The following is a 21,110-nucleotide window of genomic DNA, read 5'->3' as shown; positions in this document are numbered from 1 at the left end:
AGCAGGCTATTTGACAATATCGACACAGAATATCTATCAGACCGCTTACCCAAATGCATGATATCTAAACAGACTGCATGTTTGCTAGATTTGGGTATTTTCCCAGGATTTGCAGCCTATCAAGTTATGCGGAATTGATACTTCTGGTGTGAATCCAACCTGGGCAACCAGCACGACCAGGCAAGGACGTCACTCGGGAATGAGTGACCGTGACTCATCTCGTAACACCATCGACAAGGGATATGGTCTTCAGCGTCCCTTAAAAGCAGGCCTTCTCTTCTCTGCAAAAGCTCTCAAGGCTTCCAGTCGATCCTCGGTCTCCAACACGCCCGCATACGCCTCATTCTCTGCCGCCTCGCCTCTCTGGTACTCGCTCACAGCTTTCAGAGCCTGCTTGATGGCAACAGGCCCACCATCACAGATATCCAGGGCCAGTTTGATGCTCTCCCGGAGAACCTTGGATCTGGCTACACCCTCCTTACCCTCCTCCTCCGGCGTGATCTCGACGAGCCGGTCACAAAGTCCGATGAAATATGACTCAGCGCCCGTCACCCTACGCCCTGTGATGATCATGTCTCTTGCGCGATTCATCCCGATCAGTCGAGGCAGACGGTAAGTGCCGCCAGCCCCTGGGATGATAGCTAGTCTTGTCTCTGGCAGGCCGACGATACTGGAGGAACCGAAGACGCGCAGGTGGGTGCAGAGGGCGAGCTCGAGACCGCCACCGAGAGCCATGGACGAGATTGCAGAGATAGTGGGTATCTGAAGCGCAGCAAGGTTGCTGAAGGTTCCGCGTAGTTTCGAGAGGAATTCATTGGTCCTAATAGCAGTAGAGATCAATACAGTGCTCAAAAACCAAACAAAAACACACAGGCAACAGTTCCAGAATCTTGAACATACTCGTCTTTAGTCATTCCAGCCCTTTCCTTAAGATCTGCACCCGCGCAAAAGGCAGCATCCGCATTGCTTGCAATGATCAATGCTCTCGTGGGCCCGTTGGCCTCCTCAGCAGCGATCGAATCGACATGTCGTGACAGGCCGTCCAGCAACTGTCTGGAGAGCGCATTGCGAGCCTGGGGCCGGTTCAATAGCAGGACCCGTACGTGTCCCGATCCTGGCGCAGGCACCTGCTGGACCTGAATAACATTATCCTCGGTCTTGGTGCTGTATCTGGCGCGTACCCGGATGGACACGGCCGGGCAACGCGGAAACGCAAGGCTAGGACGGACGATGCGCGGCGGCATTCTGAGAAAGAAAGAGAAAAACCGAATTATGTGAAGAAATGCAGTAATAATAAAAGGAGTGGAATTGGACCAGTGGATTGAAAGCAGTGGACGTTATTGTAGTTTTCTCTCCGGCCGGTAGTTCAAAAATGGGCCGGCTGTTCAAAGCTCCCTCGGCCTTGAGGGAGTCCAAGCTTGCTGTGGGGAAAGCTCAGACTGCGGGGGAGAAACGGAACGGTTGATGGGCTAGGTTAGTTAGCGACGACAAAACAGTCGAAAGGAGCTGACGATTCAGGACTATGTATATGTATATCTATATGTTACCGTTACCCCGGATAATGGGTCTGTCTCGATTCTATTGGTGTTTTCTTTTCTGCTGTTCTGAATCCTCGCAGATCCTTACAGCTTTGGTTCATAAATGATTGACTCGAAGAAGTGATCTTCTAAACATAGAGTACGATGCTTCTCAGCGAAATCCCGCTATCAGGCGCCACAGTTACATCGTTACACCAATGCAGGGTGATATTTATGCGGACCACTGCGTGTTGCACGCCTGCCGGGTCAACACGATAGAACGATGGCTTTTGGAAAAATCTGGGTATCAATTTACTCAACCGTAATCATACATATGTGCTGTACATATACACCAAAAGAAATCAGTGTTGTTTTCCGTGCGGCGAAGGATCCCACAGCAGATACTCCCGAACTTCGTCGTCCGTCGGCCAAGCGCCCCAAAGTTCCGTTTGTTCAATGATGTCGTGCGCCTCCTGGACGTAGGGATCGGAGAATTCAAGCTGCCTCTCTTCGTGGGACAATGAGTGCTGCGTTCCGAAGCCAAAACCACCTCTAGTATGATCATCGGTGGCACCATAATCATCGGGATGCGCTACTCTCGGTGAACTAGTTTCCCAATATCCCTCTAGGAAGACCCGAACGGCGACGAGAGTGCGGCGCATCATCCTCTCTCCGTTTAAGAGCTCGTCTGCCGCATCCTTCAATGTTGGTGCAGATCGGCTCATCCATCGCAAAAGATCCAACAAACCATCATAATCTTCAGCTATACCAAGAGCCCGGACAAAGGCGTGCAGAACGGCGGGGGTTGGTACCTGAAGCATAGCAGGGGTACTGATACGAGATGCCCCGGATTCACTACCATCACCAGCATCCTTTATATCAGCTGAAATGCTCGTCGAACCTGGAAGGGCGATTCGATCAAAGCGGCGTTTCAGAATGCCGAGACCATTGTGGACCATTTGCTCAAATGTAGTGGATACTGGCAGAGAAAGAGCAGCATCGCCATATCTCGCTTGCTCCTGGATAATTTCCAGCGCTTCTTCTGCGGCCTCTGGATGTTTGATCCCAGCTGCTACAGCCTTAGCAAATGAAGCACAAAGAACATGAAAACCACGCGTTCCGAGTTCGACATCGAGACCTGCTGCCTGTTTGCTTATCTCGAGGACTTCATGCCATGCGAGAATCCTTTGGACAGTTTGATCCAAGTTGTGATAGCGTATGCTAATTCGATCTCTACTCAGAACTGAAAGAAGCGCGGTCCACGCTGGAGGGTGCCTTGGTTTGTGCGTTCTGACAAGGTGAACTGCATGTGCCAGCATCCTTGGATGATGTATGTGATCTTCCTCGGAAGTTGCAGCATAGGAGAGCAGAGATGTCGTCTGCCGTGAAGGATGATGATTTCGCATGATAATAGGGAAGAGATCCGAAGTCCGGAACTCACGTTTGGATCTATATGATGGATCGAAGCTGGAAAACTTGCAGAGGAACTCTATAAAGGACGAGAAAAGATATTCCGGAAGCTTGCCCACAGCTGTGGCGTTCGCATAATCGGATTCAGCTGGCCAGATAGTGCACAGCGCCTGGACTTGCTTCTCCGGTAGATCGCTATAGCGGATATAGGTTATGCCAGAAGCAAACGAGGTTGCCGATTCCAAAAGCATTGCGAGGAATCGGCCAGATGGTCGAATACCATCAGAAAGCATCTTCTTTAGAAAGTCGTCCAAGGCCGGAGGTTCCGTGTGCACGTATATCACATCCCGCGAAGAGGAGGGCTCCGAGAAGACCTCAGGGCCATCACCGGGCAAAGCTAGGCTGGACTGTTCGAAACCATTCTCTATCGCTTTTGTCCGGAAGACTAGTTTATGGGCCATTGCATAGTACACAGACTTGTGCGGTGGTAGTCCTTGATCATGATACGTCAGAAAACAAGCCCAAGCTTCCCGAACAGTCCGCGTAGCTCTAATACGAGCAGCCCAAATCGCTGGGTGATCGGGACTGCTCCTCTGCGAACCGCGCAACACATGTCGACGAGGCATCAACGTTCTCGTCTGAATTGTTGGGCTTCGATCAGTGTCCCAACCAGCCAGGATCGCAGCGACGTCCTCCCATAGTCCGTGGGAATAGCCAGCTTCCTTCATCTGGGCCATCACGTGAATCGCACGACTCTTCATCCCCTCATTGCCTCTACTCGAGTCCATTCCAAGCTTCTCTTCCTTCCAAGGAGGCCAGGAGGGCGCTTTCAGCTCTGCGGACAATCTTTCAGCCGGCGTCTTCTTATGGGCCACTTGAACGGCAACAATGCCTTGATACCCTCGACGTGTGACGGGCAGGACAGGACGATGCGATGCCATTGCCTTCAGGAGCTCAAACTGTGCACGCTGCTGGATCGAAGCCGATGTAAACGGACCCGGTCTGGACGGCAAAGAGAGCAGCCACAGGCAAGCATTGAACTTTTTAGCTCGAAATGTGTTTAGGCGCTGGATCGCATCGTCAGATTTACCGTCAATGCTTATGGTTGTCAAGAAGGAAGCGAATGCACGCGCGATGCTAAGTTGTGCGGACGGCCACACCTGGCGAGCGTGACGAAGAAGCCGAACGACGAACGTCATACACATAGTCGGATCGAGATGGGACTCAGCTTGCAGGGTTTCGTTTTGAGTATTGGCATCTACATTGCCAGAGAACTCCCTGAGTGCGGTTTGAACAGTCGGAACAGGGCAACCGCTCATCAGATGAAGACTGTATAAAAGCAGTAAACGGTAAGCTTTGAGATCGAGATGCTGTCGTCGCAAGAGAAACAATGGAATGAAAGGAGGAACACTCTTTGGCACATCGTTCTTCTGTAGCCTGTACGAGTCTTCTAGCGCAAAGAGCTTTAAGGCTGCTTCGTAGGAACATTCGCTCTTGAGTATCCATGCCCATGCCATGACGTCCGCTGCAGAATAACCTCTCGCATCGAGATAGGCCAGATTCTCCTTGCTGAAAGTATGGAGAAGCGCCTCGTTCATCCGTGACGGAAGCTCGATTTGCTCGTTCATTGTTGGAATCCCCATCTGCTGGATGAGAGTATCGACGGTGGTTATATATTCAGCGACAATAGTTTGGAATGATATCCGAGGAGACTGTCTCGCTGTTTTAATGGCTCCACCTTTCTGTTGGTAGGTAGTAGGCATTGGCGTATCTGGGGAGACCCAGGATAAATCCGTGGTCCATCGCGGCGGTTGTCGCAGATCCAACTTCCGCCCAGTACTTTGCAGGGCGGCAATTAATATTTCGGTTGGTGTCTTTCCCAGGTGCTTTTCTTGGGCTCCAACTCCATCTTCTCGCCTCGTTCGATCATATGAGCGATGGTGGTACCCTGTCTCTGTCGCGGTCGACCGTTCATCATCTAGCAGATTATGTCGCAAATCGACGTTGCAGTTATCGATCGCGGTAGACGCTGATTCATGCGAGAATGCCTGGTTTAATGTCGACTGTGACCGCGAGTCCTTGTACCAGGGGCTCGAGGAGACCTCGTTGAAGGCCCTTTCAGCATTTGTGCCATTGCTCTTTGCTCTTCGTGCATGGTTGAACGAAGTGGATAGGCACTTCTTGTCGTGTGCGATAGCCAGTGAAGATGCAGGAATAGAAGCAAGAAAGCACTACAATTACTGCAATCAGCATTTTCAACAATTTGGCAGCAGTCGAAACCCACGGGCAATAATTGCATACCTTCTGCCGGCGACCGCTGCTGTAGAGCGGACGCGCCGCCCTCAGAGCTGGTAGCCCCAAGTGGCCCGGTGCATGATTAAGGACCGATGACATCCATGAAGACAACCATGTGTACAGGCCCAGAAAGAAGGGCAATGGCTCAGATATCTCTCGAACAGGGCTGTGTGTTGGTATACAATGAACAATAGATCTCTATCCGGTCAGAAAGCTCCGGAGAAAAATGCCATCACGTGACTTGTCACGGGGTGCGTCGCTGGGCCTGCGCGCAAGACCCATCCAGAACGACGTCTCTTTCAGCCGGCCCACTTGCTCTTTTTCTGTCCCCCGTCGCTCAATTTATCGTTGTTGTTCAATCTCAGCTCTCTGTTCCTGTGCTCCTGGTGCCTGTTGGCTTCTCTGTCGCGCTGTGCTTGCTGCTGCTGTGGCGTTGGGCCTATTGACGCTCCCGTGCACTCCCTTGTTGCGAACCCATCGTCAAATCGCGTCAGGATTCTATCGCCGCATCGACTGGCGCATACAGACGGCGAAGACAACGCTGTCATATTCCAGCGGGCAGTCTGTAACGCCTAATTTTGCGACTGGAGGCACTCTGGTGGCCTTGCATCTTTCCTGCGGGGCGACTGCAACGGCTTCCCAGCTTCCACCTGCGCAGGAGAAGTTTTAATTGTCATTCGCGTCTAAAGTCCTCCAGGACGGCGCGACACGGACCATGAACGGTGACGAAGGCGGAGAGACAGCTACAATGCCCGCCGCGAACGGGGAACTGCATCCACCAGCTGCAGAGGTCTCTGCACCAGCAACTCCAGGAAAGCGAAAGCGCATCTCTAGTCCGGAGGAATCGGCGCAAGATGACGCTGCTTCTGCTGTTCCACAGAAGGACAGTGAACCCATCGAAGATACGCTACGGTATCTCGTAACAATATTGGCCAAGTCAGCAACAACCCTGAACTGTATTTCTGCCTTTCATGCCATTAACCAAGCTTCAGGGACGATGTCGATCTGGGCCTCTTGAAATGCTCTTTGACCTCAGCCTCACCCACGAAACCACGCTCGAAGCGCGCAAAGATCACTGGAGATAAGGACGAGACGAACACTATAGAATCGAAGGCAACCTCTGGTGTTTACAAGGGAATTCAGGATTTCTTGGATGATGTGGAGAAAGCTTCTTCGTCTCTCATTGACCGGCTGCCAAGCGGGGAATCAAATACTGCTCTAGTCGCTCGTATAGCAGCTTTCAAGAGACGTATGAATAATCTTCTTTTTCAGACGTCTCTCTTGAAGAAGTCTGTGATCAAAGCAGAGCCCTCCGACGATGCCGCGACCCCGGCCGAGAGCCCAGCTGTGATCAAGGGGGAGCGAGAAGATAAGGTCGCATTGACCTTGTTCGGGAATCCTTCGAATCCGAAGCACCTCTTCTCAAGTCTCCAGAGACCATTGAAAGTATCCCTTTCTTCCGCACCCGGAAAGGAGCGCTATGTGGACCTTAACGCACATCTGCGCGAGAGTGCGTTGCCCAACGGAATTACAACAACTAAAGTGGCTCCCTTCAATATCGAAGCCCAGCCTGAAACTAGGAGAACCTTGGGTGAAGTATTTGCGCCTCCTTCAACGCTACCCCAGCTAGAGGCCCCTCGCAAGACGAGGTCATGGCCTAGACAGTCTTCGAGCATGTGGATTGATCCCTTTGAAGCAATTACTAACATCAAGACCATTCCGGGGGGGAACAACAATTACGGGTTTGCATCTCTTCCATCCGGTCAGTGGCTCCAGTATGGAGGGGCTACCTCTTCTCCATCTTACTGGAGCCGAAAACAGAAGCAACACAATCAGAATGGCGAAGATAAAGATTCTACGGAGAAACAGGAAGAAATTCCGATCTCACCTGAAGATGTCTCTGACCTTGTCCACGGAGCGTACTCCTCCTTTGCACCTTCATTCGACAGCTCCGGGGCTATCGTCCAATCGCATTCTAAAAATCTCGTGTGGTATGCTAAACGGGGGGCGCGACGCTTCAGAACATTGGTAGCTCTGCACAACACGGCTGCTGAGCAGGAATACCCAGCACTGGAGGGTGGTCTTGACGAAAGCTCTCTTGAGGATGCTGTTAGGACGTTCGAACCCGACAGCCTGCCTGAAGAGAAACCCAAAGATGAGGAAGGAACTGAATCTAAAGAACTGGATGACGTCCTACGTGAAGTCTCCGAACTCCTACAGACACTGAACTCATATAATCAAATCCGCAGCCTCGATCCGTCCATTACAAACCCGGCCAACTCGGAGTCCAAAGATCCTGCAAAGGATGTTGCTAGCGCAGACGTTCCATCCTCAGCAGAAAAGGAAATCTATGAGACACTTAAATCTAGTTTGGCTGCCATTGTTGCCACCCTTCCTCCTTACGCAGTTGCAAAGTTGAACGGTGAACAGCTTGCCGATTTGAACATCACCCAAAAGATTGTGATTAAGAACCCTGATTACCATGGTACAATGGAACAGGATGACTACACTACCCAACAGATGCGCCTAGCAGCAGCAGCAGCTCCCGCTGCTGCGGGGGCAACTAGAACATCGACACATATAGCTCCGTCCTCGCGATCGGGCAGTTTCCAAGGCACTCCGGGAGCCGTTGGCGCGTACAACCAAAGGGTGTATCCATCTAATGCACGAGTACCGCCGCCCGCAGCAGGTTATCAGGCCGGCCAGCAGTACTACGCGGGGAGGCAAGCGTCAGCTTCCAGTCCGTATACCCCTGGCACTCCTCAGGCATATGGAGGTGCTCGACCAGCAGTTCCTCCAGCAGGGCGCCCAGGCTTCGTGCCGCCTTATTCTCAACCCGCCGCCACACTGCAGCAGTTCCAAAGAGCCGGTCCAAATGGTTACGGCCCATATTCTACGGCGCAAGGAGCACCAGCGGCCCAGGGCTCTCCGCAAGCGTACGCAGCGCGACCTGGTCAGCCTGGAGCGTATAATGCCTCTTTTGGTGCGGCACGAAGTGCTTCCCCTCAAAAGCCACCTGGATATGCCACCCCTCAATCTCGAATACCGTATGTAAACGCCGCTTCCAGCAACCCGCAACAACGATACCATCCGCAGCAGCAACCTCCGCACTACGGAGCCTACGCTCCAAACCAGACTTCCCCTCCTCCTGCTGCGGCCTACTCGAACTCCGCAACACCTGCGAATTATTCTCGAAGTGCTGCTGAACAAGCAGCCTTGATGGATCGCAACAAAGCTCAGATAGCTGCAAACCAACAGCGTCAGAACTCTGGGACACCTCAACCGCCTGCACCACAGCACCGGCCGCAGAGTAGTCAGAGCAGTTCACAGGAGAGGAGCGTCACGCCTGGAAGTAAACCGAACGGCACACCTACGCCGGCTGGAATGAGTCAATGAGATGTCCTTATGGGATGTGATGTAAGATTGAACTGTTGCCTTGACTTTAAGAAGAAATGCTTGGATACCCGGACGTGCAAAATGACGGTGATTTCGAAATGCTCCGGAGCTCTTTATCAACTGGTTTAATACCATTCCCATGGAGCGCTACTACATGATACTGATAGCTTCTGGAGCACAATTCAATCTATCTAAGACCGGTCTTTTCGGGCTTACCTTGCCACCTAAGTTGCTTCCCCCTATTGTGTTTTATTATTCCCGTTATTATTGCTTCTTTTCTTTGCTTTCTATCCCTCTTCTAGTTTTTCCTCCACCTTTGCCACATTTTACATTTCAGGGGTAACGGCGCGGAGCAGCTCAAAGACTGGTTTCGTCGGTTGGTTGGTCCAGAAACAGTCACGTGGCACCGCGACTGCGGGCAGGCGCTTTTTTCTTCTTCTTCTTCCACTTCATTTCATAATTTTTGGTGCTGAGTCTAAACAAAAAGCTTATTATATGCTTGTTTATTATCTTGCTAGAGATTCTCACGAGTATTTTTTTTTTCTCTTTTGCCCTTCTGCACGATCTGGCTCGTAAGGCTGGAAAACAGGGATTCAGGGCTAGACGGATGGACGGACTCAAGTTGACTTGTGCAGGTTGTATTATTTAGTCCGGGGCTCATGGATGGTTTAGAAGGGAACAATCTATTTAGGTTCTGCGATTTGTGGCAAAGTATGAAATGGAGTCTTGTTTCGAAAGCCGGTAAACATCAATTAGAGAGAAAAAAAAGAAAAAGCAAAAGAAAAAGAAAGCGTAACACTGAATATAGTTGCTTCGAAATGAACTCGCCAGCAAATTCATCCAGTACAGCGCACGTTCTCATAGAAATCATTCGTAAACCTGTCTCTTTCTTCTTTTTGGCCAGGATCTATACAGAAGGTGTTAAATGGTTAAAAAAAAAGCAAAGCGCCTAGATATTTTCACATTCATAAACAATCATGTCATAAAATTAATAGTAATTCAATGCTTCGTGGATGAAAAAAAAAAAAATCAACTGATTATATAAATGTCATCGCAGAAGGTGGAAAAGGAGATTCGTCACATTCGTGAAAGTCGTAGCAGTTGTGTGGGATTTAAGGTATTGCTATAGCAGCGACGGCCATACAACCGAAGTATCTGTGACAGGGTTAGCTATGCATAATGCACATATAATACATGTTGAATAACTGACATTGCGGCACATCTCCACCCATCTTGAGGATCGACGTGTTGTTCAACGCCCGATGCATGTTTTGCTGCGAACACACCGGCGGCGCCTCCGACGATGGCCACGACGACGAGACGGCCGATAAACTCTGATATTGTTCCGAATGCGAGCAGGGGGAGAAGGATCGCGGCTGCAGTGATAGCCATGGTAGAGTAGATCGAGGTTGTAGAACGAGGGGCAAGGGAAACGAGATCGAGGTTGTGGTCGAGGAAACGCGTTTCGGATCGTACTATGGGGCAATTCTCTTTCATCCATGCACGGTAAGTTTCGATGTCCCTTTCAGGCGCCTGAGGCAATGTCTGCATCACTTTGCTGTACGAGCAAAGTGCGTTGTCTTCATTGTAGCGGAAAAGCATGTCCAGAGTGAGTCTACAAACAGGCCCTGAACCCGTAATGAAATACTGAGATGGTACTTACTATACTGTTCCGTCTTCAAGATGAGCTTTCCCAATAGATCCATTCTTCTATAATGCAATGCGGAGTAGGACTGTGCGTTGGCTTCCATTCGCCGTGAAGCGGCCATCGGTTTGGTCCCTTCTTGTTTGGCTAGTGCGATTCGGTGCATTTCTTCATAGTCATCAAGGATATGCAGATCCTCTTCCATCTGTGAAATTTCATCCTGGAGGTGGAGCAGTACTCGATGATTGATGGACTCGAATTTCCTATAGAGTGGTGGAATGGTCTTGTCACCGTTTACCGTAGGCGTGAGCTTTGCCGCAAGATATTCGTATCCCGATGACACAGTTGGCGACTTCTTGTTCTTCTTTGCTCTATCACTCTTCGAACCTGGACTGCCTTTGACGTTCGCTTGTAAAGGCGCCAGGGGCTCGCATTGAACCGGTTTCTCTCTCGGGGTGGTGTAGTAAGATTCGGGGACAGAAAGGTCAAAAGTTTGCTCTCCGAGGAATGGACTTCCAAGACTACCTACGGGGCTATAAGAACCAGCAAGATGTAACTTTTGATTCGAAGCATGCTCTTTTGCCAAGCCTATATGGACACCTGCAGGGGACATATCAGGCGGGGTGGCAGGCTGGAATTCAGCGGATTCCCTCGAAGCCACTGAAGACGATCGACCAGGGCTGGCTTCCCTCTGACATACGCCGGCATCAACATGCACTCTGGTAGTAGGGGTACCGACCAGAGGCGGAACTCCATTTGTCAATGTCCGTTGAGGAGATGGCATCGTGCGCGTTGGTTCTGAGAAGTGCGAGGTTCTACCAGCTGAATGCGCAGTGTTATCTGGTTCGCGCTCATTCCCTTTACCGTCGTCTTCGAGAAACTCGAATACGTTTGGCATTTTTCTCGTAGCCTCAGTCGGTTTTGCAGTCACTGCTGACCTGGCGGACGATGTCTCCGAAGCCGCAGCGCCATTATGGCTTTGAGAGCGTGGTCTGAATCTGGATGCGTTTGGAGTAGAGCTCCCAGAGGAATTGGCTATCGATACAGGGGTTGATTGAGCAGTAGTTGGAGGTACAGAAGCTTTCTTCGCAGCATCCTTTTTATGCCTGCTGTGACCGAAGAAGGAGCTAGATGGCATGGTGATTAAGACCAGGTATAGAATCGATTGCAGATAGCGAGAAAACACGAAACTTGCGTTTTATCGGAAGGGAATATGGTATATAGATATGTCGAAAGCAGTCCCAGTATGGCGTCGTCGACCAGTGCATCAAGAGATAGCCCAGTGAAGGTAGGTACCAAGCTCCGGTGATGAACAGCGACAGGCGCGGGGATTCACATAGATTCCTGCATTGAACGTGGTGTAAAAACAATGACTTCAGGTCAGGGTATAGATTGCGCTCGAAATGAAAAGGGAATTCTCAATGATCCAGGACAAAAGTTGTCGTCAGATGAATTCGTCGTCGGTCCATGCGTCGGAACTGGAACTGAGTGGTACAGAACCCAGCACCACGAGGATGCCAAACCCCTCCCGGACCCCAAAGTCGGAGACGACGAGCCCTATATGTTGAAACACTTATCGCTCACCTTGACGCTAGGACTACGATACAATTCGTCGCACGAGAGCTTGCGTGCAGTCGAGGACTGAAGCGCCGCCAGCGACACCTCACACCATCACACAGAGATGTTGTTGACAAGGACTCACCCTGCAACGTATCGTCTTCCAGGTGTGTCTTCCGGAAAGGGAGGTCGAGGATCGAGTCCATCCTCCGTGCCATTATCCATAGTCAAATCGGCACTCTGCTCGGAGAACAGGAAGCACGTAGTGGGACGCATTGCAGCAATGCAGCGCAAAAGATCCCGCGAGACATTGCACCTGCTGCGCTGGCCAGCGTTAACTCGTGGGCGCCATCCCTTGCGTCGACTTAGCTAGTGGGGTTCCGCATCCTCAAGCCTGTTGTTTGACGCTTTTCGTATAGCGGCGCATGGAGTCTCCGTTGAGACCTCAGCGCGGCGAGTTGTGAGAACGTCTGTTCGCATAGTCGAAGATCGATGGATTCAGCAGAACATTCTCTCTGGCTCTTGCAGGGAGTCACCATATTCATGGGAGAGACTAAGAAAGAGATCCCGTCGCTTGGAGACGCTGGTAAAACCCCGGCTGGGGGAGCGCAATCCTAATGCTTTCTTCAGCCTGCACCCTGAGGATGCAATTTCCTGGTGGTGGTAGTTGCATTTGGAGGGCCTCTGCCACAGTTTTCCTGCGTTCTCTATAGATAGGCATCTGATCGCAGTTTGCTGGGATTTCGTGTTCTTCGCTAGACGATTAGTGAGTCCAGGTCAACATCGTGGTCGTAGATTACACGCCCGACTATCTCTAGTTTCTCTGGTAGTCAACCACCCGGCCAGGTGTCGCCATCGCAGCCAACGGACAAGTCAGCATAGAGGATGGTTAGCAACTTTTTGCTTTTTTGTCTGTACTGGACAATTATCTCTCGTGACCACCGGTATGTTTCTTCGGCACCTCCTACTCTGATACTGTCTGATCTGTGCGGAGTAGAGTAGAGTAGTTAATCAGATCCATATCGATAACCAGTTAGCGCGTCCACTAAGATTACAACAACCATTTGGATCGCTGCCAAGCCCGCGGACACGGAGATGGAGGAAACGATCGATCGATCGCAACGACCACCAAAGCTATCGAGCCTGCAGTCTGCGATCCAAGCTGCTCACTATCGATTTTATCTCCTTCCTGTCTGGTTTTCAGACCAAATTCACATATGCTGCGATCATGGCTGCCCCGAAGCAATCGAGTAGCTCGCTATGAGCTCTGCTCTCGATGCCTTCGTCTCAGTCGTGGTCAACCAGAAATCACCACTCTTCACGCAGCTCAGACTTCATCGAAACAGTTTCTACGGTCCCTACAAACTACCGCTTCTACGACTGCCGGCGACCACGTACCTCTCCGGAAACAGTTGAAAGCGGAAGCGAAAGCTTTGAAGGCTCGCAAGCGAGAGAAGAAAGATCATGAAGAAGCTTCGCGACAAGGATGGGAATTGACAGTGGGCATTGAGATACATGCGCAATTGAACACTGAGGCGAAGCTATTCTCAAGTAAGCAAGCGAAATATGATTTTTCCCTGCAGCAGGAGTCTGTCTGACCGTTGCGATAGGAGCTGCAACGTCCACCAGCGACCTACCCAATTCCAATGTTGCGCTGTTCGACCTCGCTTTTCCAGGAAGTCAACCAGTTCGTCCACCCACTGATAGCTCGTTTTGGATAGGAGATTAAATGGAATCCAGGAATTTCAAGCGGCTACGTTACTGCCGGCGCTGCGTGCAGCCATCGCTCTGAACTGTGACATACAGCCAATAAGCCGGTTCGACCGGAAACATTATTTCTATCAGGACCAGCCGGCCGGTTATCAGATCACACAATACTATGGTGAGCACTATTGAAGCATCTGGGTTTGGACAGTGGACTGACTCATCTACCAGAGCCATTCGCCAAAAATGGTTACGTAGACTTGTACGACTACGATGGAATTGCGCCCGCAGATGGAGAGAGGGTTCGCGTGGAGATAAAGCAGGTACAGCTCGAGCAAGATACTGCGAAGTCACAAGAATATCCACCAGCCCTACAACTGCTTGATTTCAATCGCGTATCCCATCCACTTATCGAGATCATCACCCTCCCACAGATCCATTCACCAGCCACTGCGGCTGCATGCGTCAGAAAGATCCAGGCCTTGCTACAGTCTGTCAATGCGGTAACGACCGGGATGGAGTTGGGTGGACTACGAGCCGATGTCAATGTCTCCGTTCGAAGACGAGACGAAGCTCCAGGGGCACATCAGTATCACGGCGTTGGCGGATTGGGACAGCGTACAGAGATCAAGAACCTAAGCAGCTTCAAAGCAGTGGAGGACGCCATCATCGCTGAGAAGAACCGCCAGATCGCTGTTCTCGAGAGCGGTGGCGTCGTGGAGGGCGAGACGCGTGGGTGGACTATCGGCAGCACTGAGACGAGAAAGCTGCGAGGGAAAGAAGGGGAGGTGGACTACCGGTATATGCCAGACCCTGACCTGGCGCCCCTCGTTATCGACCAAGGACTTGTCTCTGAGCTCAAAGGCGGCCTGCCTACCTTACCTGACACGCTGCTTGGTACTCTTGTTGGCCCAGAATACGGATTGCCAGTGGAAGATGCCAAGCCACTCATTGAGCTCGATCAAGGTTCCAGACTGGAATACTACTGGAATGTTGTCGATTCTCTACGCTCCCTCCAGGGAGTCGAGGCCGGCAAATCTAATGACAATATCGGCAGGACGGCCGGTAACTGGGTTCTGCATGAATTGGGTGGTCTTTTAACCAAGGCGGATATGCCATGGAGTGCGGATCGAGTTCCAGCGGATACCTTGGCAACCATCGTCCACTATCTATTGCAGAAACAGATCACTGGGGCTACGGCAAAACAGGTGCTGGCCATGGTCTTTGAAGGGGACCGGCGGCCTATCAACCAGCTTCTGGAAGAGGAGAACCTTCTCTTGCGGCCTCTTTCGAAAGAAGAGTACGTGGCCTTGGCTGAAGCTGCTATCAGCAAGAACCCACAGATGGTTGCGCAAATTCGAGAAAAGAACCAGCTGGGCAAGCTTGGCTGGTTTGTCGGACAGATGATGCGCATGGGAGAGAAGGGTCGTGTCGAGGCGCCAAAGGCGGAGGAGACCTTGCGCGAGTTGATTCTTGGGAGTGCATAAGTCCTCGTCCAAGACAATGTACTATAGTTGTATACGTATATCGATGTAGCGGCCAACCAACCATGATACCCTTTGTACTCCAGTCATTTTGGAACAGCCCAAGTAAGCTGGATCGCCATCCGTAGCTCAGACACCACATATCCCATCCGCATGTAACCGAGGAGGTCGTAAGAAAGCCAGTGGTATAGGCGTCCAACTGCACCCGGAATCCAGTTGGACCCCCACGCGATCCTCTTTGTCAAACTTCTCTTTTGCTTTTTTAAGCCGGGCGATAGATCAACTTGTCCACGCGCCATGAACCCCTAGAGAGAAAAGTTTTCCACCGGGTTCCGCGTGATACACCAGTGATCGTGGACATTCCGGGGCCACGGCGGGCACCTCGAGTCAACCTGTACTTAGGGGAACGGATATCCAGAATTTGGTGTTTTGGGGGGAACTAGTTCTCCGGCTCGGCGAGCGCTGGCCGTTAAAAGCAGGCTGAACCGATCTCTTACTCACCGTTACCACGGACGCCCCACGGCCTGCTCGGAGTCCCGTCGACGATATGAACTCGAAGGGCGCCCTCGTTTGGGGCCCTGCTGGGTTTATTCCATTTATATTCCTGAGGAAAAGACCGTGATCTCTCTCTCTCTCTCTCTCTCTCTGTGTCTCTCTGTGTCTCTCTCTGCTCAATCGCGTGGGTTGGCTGTTGTTCATTTTAGAATAATAATTACCTTTTTAGATTGTCTCCGAAGCTATCGCCAGCATTCCAGGTTCAGGCTTAATACTTGCCACTGCAAGGAACACAGATTTCTTTACCTCTCTTTTTTTTTTTTTTCTTTCTTCTTCTTATCTGTCCTTCGCACAATCAGCGCTATAGGCCACGATGACTTCTCCGTCTACTATCGAGCAGAAGTTTGTCTCCAAGCCCAATCAATTGGGCGTGGTTGCGGTCGGTTTTTCCGGCGGGCAGGTAAGAAAGAACCCCTCCGCGGGGTCTTTAGGGCGTCCGTGAGCATCGCGACAGATGCTAACTGATAGGAACTTTAGTGCAAACCAGGTGTCGAAGCTGCGCCGACTGCCCTCATTGCGTCCGGTCTGCTGGATCAGCTCCGCGAGGACTTGGGCTATGAGATTCACCATGACAATACCGTCCATTCCTACGAGGACATCATGCCCGCGTCAGATCCTGACCATCGGGGGATGAAGAAGCCCCGCTCTGTCAGCGCGGTCACGCAGCGCCTGAGCGAACAGGTCTATGAGCATGCGAAGGACGGCAAGTTCGTGCTCACCCTGGGTGGTGACCACTCGATTGCCATTGGCACCATCTCCGGTACTGCCAAGGCGATCCGGGAGCGATTGGGACGCGAGATGGCGGTCATCTGGGTGGATGCGCACGCCGACATCAACACTCCGGAGATGAGCCCCAGTGGTAACATTCACGGTATGCCCATGGCCTTCCTTACGGGTCTGGCCAAGGAAGAGAAGAAGGACATCTTTGGCTGGATCGAGAAGGAGCATATGGTCAGTGTGAGAAAGCTGGTATATATCGGTCTCCGCGACGTTGATCGGGGCGAGAAGCAGCTTCTCCGGGAGAATGGCATCAAGGCATTCAGCATGCACGACGTTGATAAGTATGCATATGTGCCCTATTAGGCTCGCAGTCGGACAGTTACTGACAGGTCGCAGGTACGGTATCGGGCGTGTGGTCGAGATGGCCCTGGCGTACATCGGAAACGATACTCCCATCCACCTGTCTTTCGACGTGGATGCACTCGACCCGCAGTTTGCTCCCAGCACTGGCACTCCCGTGAGAGGCGGCCTGACGCTCCGTGAGGGAGACTTCATTGCGGAGTGCGTCCACGAGACCGGCAGTCTGGTCGCGATGGACCTGGTGGAAGTAAACCCCAGTCTGGAGACGCTGGGCGCCAGCGAGACCATCCGCGCTGGGTGCTCTTTGGTCCGATCTGCTTTGGGAGACACCCTCCTGTAAGCTGTACTACGTTTGGGTTAACGATGTATGAGTACGATTTCGAAATTTCCCTTTGCCCGTTAGGCATTCCATGCGGCATTACATTTAGACATTATTAGTTAGGTCATCATAGAATGGAAGCTATTCCAATCGTCCAGCTGGCGGATACCCAGTGTCTGACGGACGGAAATACAGAACACAAAAACTACTTGATGTCATGCGCTAGAAGTAAAACACGTCAAAGAACATAGTTCCTGGTAGACTTCCATCGAATCTGCACCGGGGTTTCCCCTGGTAGTCGATTGACGCCATCCCAGATGTAGTTATGAGCTGGCGCAACGCGATAGTACTTACATAGTTCGTGGACAAGCGAGAGAGCGGATCTTTCAATGATTAATGCATTCAAGGCCACGAGGTCTTCAAGGCTAAGGTCCTATTATTATCTTAAAATAGCCAATCTAGCTGGAGCCGACGTTGTCTTATTCGACCAAGCTTAACCCGCCACGCCATTTCCCCAGCCTCCGTCTTTTTCAGGCTTCCGTTTCTCCAGGATAGACTTACACCCCGCCGAAACATCAAGCGTCGTTTTGATTCCCTCGTTTTCTTTCTAATGTTCTGGGAATGTCTAGTTGCTGCTTGCCATCTTGATTTTTACTTTTTTAAAAAGAAAATCACAAAATTGATCTGCTGCATTGTTCGCTCGTTACTCTTTTTATCTCTATCCCCCTCCCCTGCCGCTAGGCTTATGTAAATAGAAGACTCGAGCATCCTGGTCGACTCCAACTCGCCCATCGTCAGGCCTCGACAGTCGGCGACTGTGCGGCGCCTTTATGCGCTGTCCTATCTTGGTCGCATATTGTGAAAACATATCGTTAGGTACCCAGGCTGCCAGGGCCGCAACTCGACGTCTGCACGACCGCCTGAAGCTACTCAAACCCCGCGTTCTCCGAGTCGAGTCACAGTTATATCGGAGCGCAGGTACCTGGATGACCTAGTTGGAATCGGAGGGCCATATACTTAGAGCGCTTGAGTTCCGTGCTTGAGTAAAGCCGGATCGATCGCATTGATTGATGAAGATTCGAGGTTGAAGCACGTTACTGTCCTATCGTTCTATACAGTAGGCGCAATCGGAGTAAGGCCATTTAAGGTGTCAACATGGCGCGAACAGTGTATCGAGAAACTCGACGCAGGTACCACTGGCCGGAAATACAGCTGAATATATGGATCGTCATCGTTCTCGCGGGTTCTGCGACGTGTCTCGGTATATTCGCCTGGTTCATGACTGTGCAGACGCAGATGGAATTGGGGATCCCATGGTATGTATATTCTCCTGAAAATAATAGCAACGCGACTTGGTACGGTTCCGTTCTAATCATGGTTTCTCGCCGATAGGGTCATGCCGTTCATGGTTACCTCTAGCGCTCTTGGGGTCGCCTTTGTCATTCTCATTCTCATCCTCGCCGCGCAACGATTCTTGTTACCGGGGATTATCATCATAGGGAGTTTCGTCCTCTTCGTTCTATGGTTGACGGGGATGATCGAGACGGCAGTGCAGCTCTATGGTAGTCTGGCCAATGTCAATGCCAACTGCCAGAACTATGTCCAGAATAACGCGTTCAGGGGGAACAGCATCGATACGCTGGCCTGGTTGACGCAGAACAACATTTGTAAGTGGACTGACTATGCTGTGGTCGGGAAGAGTGCGCGCTTATGGTTCTGTTGCTGATGTTTATTTTCTAATCTAGGCAACTGCTGGAAGACGGCCTTTGCGTTCGAAGTCGTCAACACCGTCTTCTACCTGTGGATGATGGTCATGTCATGGCAGGTCAACAGAGATATTTACGAGTAACATGTACATTTGTTCTTTTTTTTTTGTCCATATACATGAGGAATTGTTTATAATGAGGGATATTAATGAGTCACGGAAGCAATGTGTACGAGATACCTGGCGTGTTTGCGGATTTGATTGTTTTTCTTGTCTATGCGTGGCTGGTCTCCTTCCAGTCTGATCATTCTGGTGGATACTCACCTCAGGCTTCTTTCAACATCCTTCTTAGGAATTGTATACTCTGTTATCGTACATCTGGGCAGAAGTTGACACGAAAAAAAAGGATTGTTTTCTATAAGAGAAACGCTACAATCTACCATTGAACTTCTCTACGAACAGCAGCTTATCAGGAAATTTTTACAATTGAAAGCACGTTGTGACTTTGCTTTAAAGACCTCAATTCATTAGACAGCAGCGAGCATCAAGCTATCGCAGTATGTATAGTTATAGATATGCATATGGTAGACTATCATCCAAGTCGTGATTCCAAGAGTCCCAGACTCTTAGTTGGAGAACTTCTCAGGGATCTTCTTTCTGTATTTTATGAATGATGCCATTAGCCATCTGTTCCAGTCCGTTTTTCGCATTCTTAAGAATTGAGTGAGTAAGTGAGTGTTTTCTTACCCGGTAGCCTTCTCGAACAAACCACGAGCAGTATCGGTGATCTTCTCGTTCTGGCTGCGGTACTTTTCGGGGTCGACCTTGCCGCCGCCGTACTTCTTCTCGACGGCATCGAGGCCTGGAGTCACGAGAGATGATAAGTCAGTATTTACCTAGGTAACTAACGGGAATGGATAATCGGTGTGAGATAGGCCTCGGGGATGATAACGTACCCTTGTCGAGGTAGTCCTCCTGCTGGTTACCGGAAGTGTTGTCAGCCATTGTGGATGTTCTTTTATCTGTGGTGATGGATTTTTTTTTGGATTTCAAGATGATGGAAGAAAGAAATTCAGATCCAGGGACGAGCATTTCACTCCTTATATACCTTCTCCAAACCACTATATCCGGTAATCAGCTCCAACTTAGCTTGGTAGGTAGGTAGGTAGGTAGGTAGGTATTACTACGTAAACTCTCCCCATCCGTAACCAAACTTCGTAAAGAAGAACGAGAACGAGAGCTCAGCCACGCCAAAAGCAATCGACCCCACTCGTAGCATATGGTATCATATCGTATCATATCATATCATGGTGATGGTTCTGTTTCTCCCCTGTATCGAAATTCTTGGCGGGAGTCGATCGTTTCCCCAGCCGGCGGAGATAACGACGTCATGATCTCGGTGGCTCCGTGGATGAGTGATGAAAACATCCCGCGAACGGGACGAACAACAGCTATACATAGTACTTGTTTATGTTACTATCTGGATTAAGACGTGATTGATTTACGTTTTTGTTCTCTACGGAGGGGAGGAATTACATTACGAGTCATAATTTATTCCAGTAGTGTTGTATCTTGGATCAGAGGACGGACACTGGTCTAGAATGATGAATGGCGTAAGTATCTATGCATTGCACTAAATCGCCACTACCTGCGCACTGTCCAGATATCGAAGCGGTGAGTGAAGCAAGAAGCACAGACTGCACTGCACGTCCGATCTGATCTCAGATACGATCGGGACTTATCTTGCCTCGGTTTAGTCGCATGCATCATACATAGCGCCCCAAAATCATACCAACTCCAAACCATTTATCAGGAGTGTAGAGAGCGCACTAAGAGGTCAGCTTCTCTGCTCCTACTCCCGCTTATACTCGTGCTCATATATCACTGGGTAAAAATAAGCCTCTAGCAAACCTTTCTGTGACTATACTTTGTACAGGTAACATTCCAGCCCGACGGGCCATGGTTCTGAACCTCCGAGATTCCGACTCATTATTATAGGAGTGGTTACTGGTACTAGCTCTTTACTTTACTCAGGTGATCGTATCTGTGGCTGTGATCTAGATCGGATTTAGATCTATGTAGTACGATTATCGGAGATTTCACCGCCACAATAATAATCACTTTACTCGAATGAAGCCTGACGTTCTGGGACTTGGGTGTCAGGAGCCATGACAGGAACGCGCCGCTTCGTGTGGTGGTTGCTTTACTGGGGCCTTATCGAGGGGTTTATGAGGTCGCATGTGACGACTTATGGTGGATCATAGATAGCGCCTATCTTGTCTATCTCATGGGCTGTTTTGTTGTCTGAAGTTAGAAGTTCTGTGTAAAGAGGAATGAACATTCGAGTAATGTCGGCAATCTTTCTATGATCAGGATGGATCTCATCTTACTGGATTTAGAGGAATATACTTCTAGAATATATTCCTAGGAATGAAGTTAAATC

At 50.5% G+C, this 21,110-nt stretch overlaps 7 protein-coding genes across 7 annotated transcripts; 3 read left to right on the top strand and 4 right to left on the bottom strand.

Moving 5' to 3' along the window:
• Positions 1-249: 249 nt before the first annotated feature.
• Positions 250-1,244, bottom strand: C8Q69DRAFT_401006 (putative mitochondrial methylglutaconyl-CoA hydratase; the record flags this gene model as incomplete). The annotated part of the gene is made up of 2 exons (XM_028627906.1): positions 250-820; positions 901-1,244. The coding sequence occupies 2 exons, from the start codon at positions 1,242-1,244 to the stop codon at positions 250-252; spliced, it is 915 nt and encodes a 304-aa protein (XP_028486135.1).
• Positions 1,245-1,561: 317 nt separating this feature from the next.
• C8Q69DRAFT_248550 (hypothetical protein) lies at positions 1,562-5,438 on the bottom strand. Its single transcript, XM_028626562.1, has 2 exons — positions 5,229-5,438; positions 1,562-5,158 (listed from the first exon to the last, which is right to left on the bottom strand). Exons 1-2 carry the CDS (start codon positions 5,319-5,321, stop codon positions 1,880-1,882), a joined length of 3,372 nt encoding a protein of 1,123 aa, XP_028486134.1. The 5' UTR covers positions 5,322-5,438; the 3' UTR covers positions 1,562-1,879.
• Positions 5,439-5,803: 365 nt separating this feature from the next.
• C8Q69DRAFT_248454 (hypothetical protein) lies at positions 5,804-8,948 on the top strand. Its single transcript, XM_028626558.1, has 2 exons — positions 5,804-6,158; positions 6,215-8,948. Exons 1-2 carry the CDS (start codon positions 5,938-5,940, stop codon positions 8,616-8,618), a joined length of 2,625 nt encoding a protein of 874 aa, XP_028486133.1. The 5' UTR covers positions 5,804-5,937; the 3' UTR covers positions 8,619-8,948.
• A 782-nt stretch (positions 8,949-9,730) lies between these two features.
• C8Q69DRAFT_444221 (hypothetical protein) lies at positions 9,731-11,401 on the bottom strand (the record flags this gene model as incomplete). The annotated part of the gene is made up of 3 exons (XM_028628983.1): positions 9,731-9,773; positions 9,829-10,246; positions 10,282-11,401. The coding sequence occupies 3 exons, from the start codon at positions 11,399-11,401 to the stop codon at positions 9,731-9,733; spliced, it is 1,581 nt and encodes a 526-aa protein (XP_028486132.1).
• Positions 11,402-13,037: 1,636 nt separating this feature from the next.
• On the top strand, positions 13,038-15,011 carry C8Q69DRAFT_486403 (Glutamyl-tRNA amidotransferase subunit B, mitochondrial; the record flags this gene model as incomplete). The annotated part of the gene is made up of 4 exons (XM_028631898.1): positions 13,038-13,371; positions 13,431-13,507; positions 13,561-13,702; positions 13,756-15,011. The coding sequence occupies 4 exons, from the start codon at positions 13,038-13,040 to the stop codon at positions 15,009-15,011; spliced, it is 1,809 nt and encodes a 602-aa protein (XP_028486131.1).
• Positions 15,012-15,876: 865 nt separating this feature from the next.
• Positions 15,877-18,811, top strand: C8Q69DRAFT_486422 (arginase-like protein; the record flags this gene model as incomplete). Its single annotated transcript, XM_028631901.1, has 7 exons — positions 15,877-15,963; positions 16,041-16,624; positions 16,680-16,979; positions 17,839-17,940; positions 18,153-18,278; positions 18,355-18,629; positions 18,708-18,811. 7 exons carry the CDS (start codon positions 15,877-15,879, stop codon positions 18,809-18,811), a joined length of 1,578 nt encoding a protein of 525 aa, XP_028486130.1.
• Positions 18,812-19,167: 356 nt separating this feature from the next.
• Positions 19,168-20,160, bottom strand: C8Q69DRAFT_465475 (hypothetical protein). The gene is made up of 4 exons (XM_028630490.1): positions 19,852-20,160; positions 19,624-19,788; positions 19,415-19,529; positions 19,168-19,324 (listed from the first exon to the last, which is right to left on the bottom strand). Exons 1-4 carry the CDS (start codon positions 19,964-19,966, stop codon positions 19,294-19,296), a joined length of 426 nt encoding a protein of 141 aa, XP_028486129.1. The 5' UTR covers positions 19,967-20,160; the 3' UTR covers positions 19,168-19,293.
• Between the last annotated feature and the right edge of the window lie 950 nt (positions 20,161-21,110).

This window comes from Paecilomyces variotii, assembly GCF_004022145.1.
Source record: "Paecilomyces variotii strain CBS 101075 chromosome Unknown C8Q69scaffold_4, whole genome shotgun sequence".
Classification (NCBI taxonomy): domain Eukaryota; kingdom Fungi; phylum Ascomycota; class Eurotiomycetes; order Eurotiales; family Thermoascaceae; genus Paecilomyces; species Paecilomyces variotii.
This window is presented reverse-complemented; position numbering and strand designations above follow the sequence as displayed.

Coding starts and splice junctions, on each gene's coding strand:
- C8Q69DRAFT_465475 (XM_028630490.1), bottom strand. CDS start 19,966: ATGATACGATATGATACCATATGCTACGAGTGGGGTCGATTGCTTTTG. Junction 19,789..19,851: donor GGATGGGGAGAGTTTACGTA/GTAATACCTACC, acceptor TACCGGATATAG/TGGTTTGGAGAAGGTATATA. Junction 19,530..19,623: donor GGAGGACTACCTCGACAAGG/GTACGTTATCAT, acceptor TCGTGACTCCAG/GCCTCGATGCCGTCGAGAAG.
- C8Q69DRAFT_248550 (XM_028626562.1), bottom strand. CDS start 5,321: ATGTCATCGGTCCTTAATCATGCACCGGGCCACTTGGGGCTACCAGCT. Junction 5,159..5,228: donor GCAGCGGTCGCCGGCAGAAG/GTATGCAATTAT, acceptor CAGTAATTGTAG/TGCTTTCTTGCTTCTATTCC.
- C8Q69DRAFT_248454 (XM_028626558.1), top strand. CDS start 5,938: ATGAACGGTGACGAAGGCGGAGAGACAGCTACAATGCCCGCCGCGAAC. Junction 6,159..6,214: donor CTCGTAACAATATTGGCCAA/GTCAGCAACAAC, acceptor ACCAAGCTTCAG/GGACGATGTCGATCTGGGCC.